A 9,456-nucleotide genomic window follows, 5' to 3' on the forward strand; every position below is an offset into this window, starting at 1 on the left:
GCTGCGAGGAGGCTGCGCCGGAGAGGCCCCACAGGGATACGCCGCCGCGCAGCGGGGCGCATGCGGCAGCGGCTGCTGCTGCTGCTGCTGCTGCTGCTGCTGCTGCTGCGGCTGCGGCTGCGGCTGCTGCTGGTGGGGAGTTGGCGGGAAACTCTTTAAGTGCTTTGGGGTTTTTATGCGCTTTTGGGAATTTGCAGCCTTTGGAAACAACAACTGGAAGCCGCGGCCGCCGGGGGAAGCAGCAGCAGCAGCAGCAGCAGCAGCAGCACGCGCGCAGCAGCGCCCCCCTGCTGCTGCTGCTGCTGCTGCTGCTGCTGCTGCTCTGGCGAGGAGTGCGCACAAGCCAGAGGCAAATGCGGAACTTCTCTTTGGACTTTTTCTCTTTTTGCTGCTTTTCGGTCATTGCCGACGCCAACTGCAGCAGCAGCAGCTGCTGCAGCAGCAGCTGCTGCAGCGGGGCAGCAGCACAGCACTTGTGCAAGAGTCGAACTTTTGCTCTTTCTGCGCCTTCGACCTTTTAAACTTCTCCATTTAGTTCAAAAAAAGATATTTAATTCAAAATAAAAACATTTAATTCAAAAGAAAGGCCTTTGGGGCTTTTAATGCCACAAAAAAGGACTTCTGCAAACTCGCAGCTCTTCCAGATCGCAGAGTGCGCAGCAGCAAAACCAGCTGCAGCTGAAAGTCTCGAGAACTTCCCGGATTCGCTTTTAATGCTTAATTTGTTTTAAATTAAATCTTTTAAACACTTTTTAGAACTCCGGGATTTAACAGCTTTTCAAACCAGCAGCAGCAGCAGCAGCAGCAGCAGCAGCAGCAGCAGCAGTCGAAAGATTTGAACTTTTAGAAGCTTGGTCATTTACAAAAGAAAACAAAAAGACGCCACTGGCTGCTGGGCCGAAATGGCCAACTGGGTGAACAAAAAGACAAAAGTTTTTCATTTTCGCCCATTTTTGGGATCTTTGAACTGCTAAAAAATGGCATTTAATGGGAAGATTGAAAGGCCATTTAGGAGGGACAAATTGCATCAATTAGTCATCTTTTGGGGAGAAAAAAATGGCCCAAAAATGCTGCAGAACTGGCGCCTCAGCAGTAGAGCCGGGGGCGCAGCACCACGGCTAGCCAAAAAAGTTAGTGCGAAAAAGGCCTTTTTAGATCTCTTTAAGAGCCACTTTTAAATCCTATCCTGGCAGTCAGTGTCCAGAGAAAAATAAGGAAAAAATAAAATAAAAAAATATGCAAAATGGTGGCAAAAAGTCCCGCGGGGGGTGAGCGCTGCCGCCTTCGCGTTCTCAGGTGTCTGTACAGCTGCACGCAAACCCAAGCTCAGAAACTCAAATTAAGCTTTTTAATGAAAATTATAATTAATAAACTTTATAATCTCGAAAAAAGCCCATTTGAAGTTTCTGAGTTGAGGCTCGACTGCCCGGGAAGCAGAAACAACCTGATCTTCTTCTTGCCAGCTTCTGCTGCCAGCAGTTTTCTTTTCTTTTCTCCTTTCTCAAAAAGCCTCTAAGTGCTAAATTAAAACGGAGAAAAGTTTTCAAAAACTCGAAAAGTTTTGTCAGCTTTTCATTTGCTGTTTCTGCAGCTCCGGGGAAAGCAGCAGACAAGGAGGGAACTTAGAGTACAGACACCCCAGCTAACTTGAACTTAGAATTTTAATTAGCAGCAAATTAAAAAAGAATTTAAGATTTTAATTGGCAGCAGAATAAAAGAGAAGTTGAGAGCTTTAATTAGATAGAGAACATAAAAAAATTAAAGTGCGGAAAGCCAACTGAACTTCTTAAAGTTTAATTAGCTTTCTTTTAGCTGCTTGTCCACAAGGCAAATTAAAGACTTAAACACCTCATTATTTATTTATTTGTTTATTTATTTATTTATTTATTTATTTAGTTGTTTGATTGTTTATTATTTTCCAAATATGAGACACAGAGGCCAGTCTACAGACTCAGAGGCGCGGGAAAACTACGAAGAGAATAAACAGGGTAAAGAAAGGATTTTGTTTTTTAGAATAAAAGTGTTTTCTTTTTTAAAATAAAAAGGCTTTATTTTAATAAATAAAAGTGTTTTATTTTAATAAATAAAAGGATTTTATTAATTTAAATAAAGAGTTTATCTTTTCAAACAAATGCCACTTTTCTTAACAAATTTGCTGCGCTGAGTCACCCGGGGCTGAACGCCCAGCAGAGCCACGGGCGAAGTTGGAGCAGCAAACTTTGCTGCAGAAAAGGCCAAGTTCCTGCTGCAGCTGCTGCAGCAGCTGCAGTTTTGCTGCAGCTGCTGCAGCAACACTGCAGCTGCTGCAGCAAAGCTACAGCTGCTGCAGCAGAGGTCCTTTTCACACATCATTAGATTTGTTGCAGCAAAACTGTGCTGCAGCAAAACTGCATTTCAGCAGCAGCAGCAGCTTAACTTGCCAGGGAGTCAGTGCAAATTTGTTCTGCTGCCGAACACAAAAAAATGCCTCAAAGTGCTGCAGCAAAGGGCTTTGGACTCTTTGTGAGGCTTTGCTGCAGCAAAACTTTGCTGCAGCAAAACTTTGCCGCAGCAAAACTTTGCTGCAGCAAAACTTTGCTGCAGCAACTGAAGATTACTTGCTGGGGGAACTGCTGCAGCACATGAATAAATGCCTCAAATGCAAATTAGTTTTGCTGCAGCACATAAATAAATGTCTCAAATGCAAATTAGTTTTGCTGCAGCAAAAATAAATGGCTCAAAGTGCTGCAGCAAAAGTTTTTTGGATTTATTTTGCTGCTGGCAAAGTCAGATCGCTGCATGCAGTTGCAGAAAGCTGCAAAGTTGAATTGCAATGCAAGAAGGGCCTCGCTGCCAGGGGAAGCCGCTGGAAACAAAGTAAATACTTCATTTAAAAGCAAAAATAAAATAAAATTTAAATAATAAATCAAATTAAAAATTAAAATAACTATTCTACGGGGTGTATGGAGCTGCTGCAGCTCGAGCGAAGACAGGCGATCTGCACAGGCGGCGCGGGGGCTGCAGCAGCAGCAAAACGCGGAGGAATTTCTTTGAATTTGCAGTTAAAATGGATTTCATTTATTTTTAAAACAAAAACAAACTCGAAAAACTAAATTCAAACGAGATTGGAGTGAAAGCGAAGCAGAAAGCCAGCGGGAATTGGCTGCATGCGGAGGCGGGCAGCGAAAAAGCTCGTATTGGGCCGCTGGATTTCGCGTTGCTGCTGACTTTGAGTTTATTTTTGAAAATTAATTTCATTTAAATGCAACAATGGAGAGAAAAGGGCTTTTGCTGCAGCTCTTGGGAGTGTAGGCAGCTGCTGCGCGCGGGAGCCAGCGGGAACCTGTCGAAGCCTCGCGCTGTTGGCAGCAGCAGCAGCAAAGGGAGCAGCAGCAGCAGCAGCAGCAGCAGAACCGAGCCCAGGAAAGCAACAGCAACAAAGACAACCGCGTAAGCTGCAGCAGAAGCAGCTGCAGCAGCAGCAGAAGCAGCTGCAGCAGCAGCAGCAACGCCCCTGCAGCAGGCCTGCGTAAACCCAATGCAACGGGCGAGTCTTTCATATCCGGAGCAGCAGCAGCAACAGCAACAGCAGCAGCTGTGGCTGCTTTGAGGAAAACAGCAGCAGCAGCAGCAGCAGTTGCCCCGTGGCAGGAAGGAAACAGAAACAGCTTGAAGAGGCAGCCAGCAGCAGCAGCAGCAGCAGCAGCAGCAACGGAGGCGGCTGCGCCTCCTGCATGGTGCTGCTGCTGCTGTGGCAGCAGCAGCACCAGCCACAGAGGTAGCACCCACTGCATAGCTGCGGGGGAAACACCCCTTCGCAGCAAGAGCAGCAGCAGCAGCAGCAGCAGCAGAAGCAGCAGCAGCAGCAGCAGCAGCAGCAGCAGCAGCAGAAGCAGCAGCAGCAGCAGCAGCAATGGATTTGATGCGGGATATGCTTGGCATGAGCGGCGGGCCCCCGCCGCGGCAAACAGCAGCAGCAATTGGCCTGGGGCAGCCGGTGAGTGCAGCAGCAAAACAAGAAGGGCCTAGCAGCAAAAGAAGGAATAATTAAAAGCAGCAGCAGCAGCAGCAGCAGCAGAAATAAATAATTTAATTTATCTTTTTTAAGTTGAGAGGACAGTTCTGCAGTGTCTGTACACCCCAAGTAGTTATTCTTTAGCTCTAAGTTCTTTGCTGCAGCAGCAGAACACGTTTTTGCTGCTTGTGCTGCTGCTGCTGCTTCTGCTGCTGCTGCTTCTGCTGCTGCTGCTGCTGCTGCTGCAGCAACGTGGCAAAAAGAAGGGCCCGTCTGCTGTTGCGCCCCTCGTGTCTTTGCCCGCCGCCTTTCGCACCCCGCCCGGCAGCAATGCGGTTTGTCACCTGCTGCTGCTGCTGCTGCTGCTGCTGCTGCTTCTGCTGCTGTTGCATTTGATGCTGCAGCAGCTGTTGCTGCTGCATCACTTGCTGCTGCTTCCTTCCCGCTGCAGCCTCTCCATGTACACTGCCGTTGTCGGCTTTTCGCGCGTCTGCTGCTGCCGCCTTCGCTGCTGCTGCAGCGGCTGCGCTGCAGCAGCTGCTGCTGCTGCTGCTGCTGCTGCTGTTTGCTCAGGGAAGCAGCAGCAGCAGGAGGGCCCGCTGCACCTCCAGGTGGCGGCTCTGCGCCTTTCAAAATAAGGCGAGAGAAGGCGAGGGTTTGCGTTTGGTGCGTTGGCAGCGGGTGACGGAGGCGCAGGAGCAGCAGCTGCAGCAGCAGCAGCAGCAGCTGCAGCAGCAGCAGCAGCAGCAGCAGCAAATGGAGCTCAACGACCGCCTCAAGTACTTTCAAGTCGACGAAGACGCAGAATTCAACTATGCCAAATTCCACGTCAAAATTCGCCACCCCCCTCTCACCAAGGCCCTCTACGACAAGTTGCTTGCGGTAAGCAGCAGCAGCAGCAGCAGCAGCAGCAGCAGCAGCAGCGGCAGCAGCAGCAGCAGCAGCAGCGGCAGCAGCAGCAGCAGCAGCAGCGGAGGCGGGCGTCTGCGCTGCATTTTCTCTCCTTTTCTTTGCCAAATAGTATTTAAATAACAATTAAACCGTTTTAACTGCAAGTTCTACTCGGCGAATCTGCTGCTGCTGCTGCTGCTGCTGCTGCTGCTGCTGCTGCTGCTGCTGCAGGACTTGGACCCGGAGTGGACTTTCGAAGCGACTTTGGAGCTGTGGCAGTTGTGCGAAGTTTACGAACTTCGTTGGTTTGTAATTGCCGACAGATTTAAAGAAAATAAAAAAATGAAAATAACAGATTTGAAGAAGCGCTACTTCGCAGTGGCCAAGGTGTACGTACACCCCAGCTCGCCTCGCCAGCAGCAGCTTCACTTTCGCTTTTCTCGCTTCATTTTTATTCTTTTTTTCTCCTTTTTTCTCTCCTTTGCTTTTCCTTTTATTCTCCTTTTCTTTGCATGCGTTTTGGGGCTTTTCGGGGCTTCTTTTGAGCCCTTTTCGGGGCTTTTCGCCCCATAAATCTGCACCACTTCGCAAACAAATTCGCTTTTTGCACTTCTCCACTTCCATTTATTATTTCTTTTATTTTGCACCCATAAATTCTTCTTTTACTTTTCTGTGGAAATCTGTTTGCTGCTCATCAAACTGTATTCAAATATATATTTATATATAAACATATATATATAATATATACATATATATATAATATATATATATATAATGAATATATATATATATCATGAATATATATATATATATTCATATATATATATGAATATGTGTATATATATGCATATATACATATATATATATTTGAATATAATGTTATATATATATATGCATATATATGATTATATATATACATATATATATATATACATATGTCTATATTTGTGTATATATATATTCATATATGTATATATTTATATATATTTATATATATTTATATTTATATATATTTGTATATATTTTTATATATTTATATATTGTAGTTTTGCAAATGCATGCAGAGTGTGTGTGCATGTGCAACAAGCACATGCTGCTGCAAACTCGGGCAAACAGCAGCCAATTGCATTTGCTGCTGCTGCTGCTGCTGCTGCTGCTGCTGCTGCTGCTGCTGCTTTGTTCGGTTGCTGCAGCCTCACTCTCCACATGTACGATGAACGAATAGCGAAGGCGCAGTCCGAATTTGCTGCTGCTGCTGTGCTGCACCGCCTCAAGGAGGAAAAGAACAGACACCCTCTTGTTCGATTTTCTTACAAGTACTGCTGCTGCTGCTGCTGCTGCTGCTGCTGCTGCTGCTGCTGCTGAGCTGGTGCTGCTGATGTTGTCGCTGCTGATCCACTGCTGTTGCTTCTGTCGCTGCGGATGAGCGGCTGCTGCTGCTGCTGCTGCTGCTTCTGCCTCTTTGTTGAGCTTCTGCTGCTTCTGCTGTTTCTCCGGCCGCACGCACTTGCTGCTGCTGCTGCTGCTGCTGCTGCTGCTGCTGCTGCACGTGCTTGCTGCTGCAACGAGTGTGGTGCGGGTTGCTGCTGCAGCGTAGTGGCTGAGCGGCAGCGGCGGCAGCTGCTGGAGCAGCGGCAGCGAGTGTCCGCAGAGCTGCAGCAGCAGCAGCAGCAGCTGCAGCAGCAGATTCGCCAAGTAGAACTTGAAGCCAAAAAGTTCAGCAAAACTAGAGAGGAGCAGCGCCGGCTTTTGAAAAGGTTTGAAGTTCCAGCAGAAGACGTTATCGCTGTGCGTTTTGCTGCTGCTGCTGCTGCTGCTGCTGTTGCTGCTGCTGCTGCCGTTTCTGCTGCTGCTGCTGCGGGCAGCGACGCATTGAGGTTTTTTCTTGTTGCTTCTGCCGTTTGCTTCTGCTTCCGATGGGGGCTCTCTGCTGCTGCTGCTGCTGACTGCTGGCTACCTCTGCTGCTGCTGCTGCTGCTGACTGCTGGCTGCCTCTGCTGCTGCTGCTGCTGCTGTAGGAGCCGCCGCCGCTGCTGCAGTTCAATGGCCCCACAGCCACTACCCTCAGCAGCGTGCTGCAGCAGCAGAAGCAGCAGCTGCCGAAGAGACAGGCGGAGCTGGTGGAGAGACACCTGAATGCCTACGAAGCCCCAAAGCCCACTTGCAATTCCTTCCCTGTTGTGGAGGCCTACACGTAGGCCGCTGCTGCTGCTGCTGCTGCTGCTGCTGCTGCTGCTGCTGCTGCTGCTGCTGCTCTTCCTGCTGCGGCTGCACTGTAGCTGTCGTTTTTTCTGCCGGGGGTTCAGTTGCTGCAGTTGGCTGCTGCTGCTGCAGCATCTCTTCAGTTTTTGTTGCCGAGGCCGCTGCGGCATTCGGTGCTTGCTGCTGCTGTTGCTGCTGCTGCTGCTTGTGCTGCTGCTGCGGACTTGCTGCTGCATTGGGCTGCTCTATATGCGGCACAGTGCCGCGGACTTGTTGCTCTGTTGCTGCTGCGTTGCTTCTGCATTGCTGCTGCATTGCTGCTGCATTGCTGGAGAATTGCTCCTGCATTGCTGCTACATTACTGCTGCACTGCTGCTGCGCTGCTGCTGCACTGCTGCTGCGCTGCTGCTGCACTGCTGCTGCACTGCTGCTGCGCTGCTGCTGCATTCGATGTCCAAAATTTGCGCAACTTTTTCTCAGGGCATTGCGAGGAGATGTTTCTGTTCTCGTTGCTTTGAAGATGCACATGGAAAAGCTGAAGGCAGTAAGCAGCAGCAGCAGCAGCAGCAGCAGCAGCAGCAGCAGCAGCTTTGCCGCAGCACGATATCCACGCCTCGCTGCTGCTTTGCGGTGTACGTACACCCCACAGGAACTCGAATTCTGGGAGCAGTCTGTTGCTGCAGCGCAGCACCCGCCAGAAGCAGCAGCAGCAGCAGGGAAGCAGCACTGCAGCAAGTCGCAGTCAGGCTCGGGATCACGCTCAAAGAGAGGTAAGAAGCTGCATTTGTTTGCTGCTGCTGCTGCTGCTGCTGCTGCTGCTGCTGCTGCTGGTGTGGTTGCTGCTGTTGCCGTTGCTTTTGCGACAGTTTGGTCACTGCAGCACAGGATGCAGCTCTTGCTGCTGCAGTTGCTTTGGCTGTGCTAAGCCACATTTGCTGCTGCTGCTGCTGCGTTGCAGGCTACGGAGCAGCACAAGGAGGAAGCAAAGCAGCAGCAGCTGCAGCAACGCAACAGCAGCAGCATCAGCCTATGCAAGTGAAGCAGCAGCAAGTGCATATGGGCGACCAGCAGCAGCAGATGATGCAGCTGTCTGCAGGCCACGTCAAGAAGCAGCAGGTGCCGCAGCAGCACATGCAGCAGGCTCAGCAGCAGCAGCAGCAGCAGCAGCAGCAACCACAGCAGCAACAGCAGCACATGTATCATGGAATGCAGCAGGTCCCAGCACAACCACCACAAATGGCTCAGCCGCTGCCAATGCAGCAGCGGCAGCTACAGCTGCAGCAGCAGCAACTGGTGCAGCAGCAGCAACTGATGCAGCAGCAGCAACTGATGCAGCAGCAGCAACAGCCGGCCGTGGGGGTGCACCCGATGCAGCAGCCCTACATGGTATCTGGTATGCATGACTTGCAGATGCAGCAGCAGCAGCAGCAGCAGCTGATGCAGCAGCAACAGCTGATGCAGCAGCAGCACATTATGCAACAGCAGCAGCTGATGCAGCAGCACCCGGGACAGCAGCAGCAGCCGCTGCTGCAGCCGGGTTCGCACTCCTACGCTCCCATGGGCGGCGTAGTGCCAATGCAGCAGCAGCAGCAGCAACAGCAGCAGCAGCCATCCAAGTGGGTTTTCCTGTTGCAGTTCAGCTGTTTGTTGCTGCAGTCGCTTGTTGCTGCTGCTTCTGTGATTTTGCTGCCGCTGCTGTTGCTGCTGCTGCTGCAGCTGCTGCTGCTGCTGCAGCTGTTGCTGCTTGCGGCCTTTGCTGATGTGTGTTGGGTCTTTCTGCTTCCCTTGGTTTGCTGCTGCTGCAGGTCGAGGGTGCGGCGGAGTGCAGCAGCAGCAACTCCAGCAGCAGCAGCAGCAGGAGAAGGCAGCGATGTGAGCCAGCAGCAGCACGGCAGCACAACCAGCAGGGCCCCAAAGAAGGCCCGCTCAGCACGAAGAAATGCCTGATGGTGTGCCTGCAGCAGCAGCAGCAGCAGCAGCAGCATCGGCAGCAGCAGCTGCTGCTGCTGCTGCTGCTGGTGCACCCCTTGCCGCTGCTGCTGCTGCTGTGGGTGCGGCGTTCAGCAGCAGCCAGCAGGCCATCCAGTCGCTGCTTTCGTGGCTTGCCGTTTGCTGTTGCGGTTGGATGCTGCTGCTGCTGCTGCTGCTGCTGCTGCTGCGCTGCGGCTGCTATGAAGCTGCAGCAAATACAGCAGCAGCTTTTCGAACTTATTGTGCTGCAGCACACGCAGACCTGCTGCTTATGGAAGCATTTCTGCCTGCTGCAGCACCACTGCAGCAGCGCTGCAGCAGCCGCTGCAGCGGAACCACTGCAGCAGCTACTGCAGCAGCACCGCTGCAGCACCACTGCAGCAGCGCTGCAGCAGCCG

General features: G+C 51.0%; 1 protein-coding gene across 1 annotated transcript; it reads left to right on the top strand.

The window, feature by feature from the left end:
* Positions 1–6,091: 6,091 nt before the first annotated feature.
* Positions 6,092–9,034, top strand: ENH_00022380 (hypothetical protein, conserved; the record flags this gene model as incomplete). Its single annotated transcript, XM_013579582.1, has 7 exons — positions 6,092–6,201; positions 6,478–6,673; positions 6,904–7,079; positions 7,568–7,631; positions 7,737–7,857; positions 8,046–8,703; positions 8,893–9,034. The coding sequence occupies 7 exons, from the start codon at positions 6,092–6,094 to the stop codon at positions 9,032–9,034; spliced, it is 1,467 nt and encodes a 488-aa protein (XP_013435036.1).
* Positions 9,035–9,456: the final 422 nt, after the last annotated feature.

The sequence above is a fragment of the Eimeria necatrix genome, genomic scaffold (assembly GCF_000499385.1).
Source record: "Eimeria necatrix Houghton genomic scaffold, Enh_scaff179, whole genome shotgun sequence".
Lineage (NCBI taxonomy): Eukaryota > Apicomplexa > Conoidasida > Eucoccidiorida > Eimeriidae > Eimeria > Eimeria necatrix.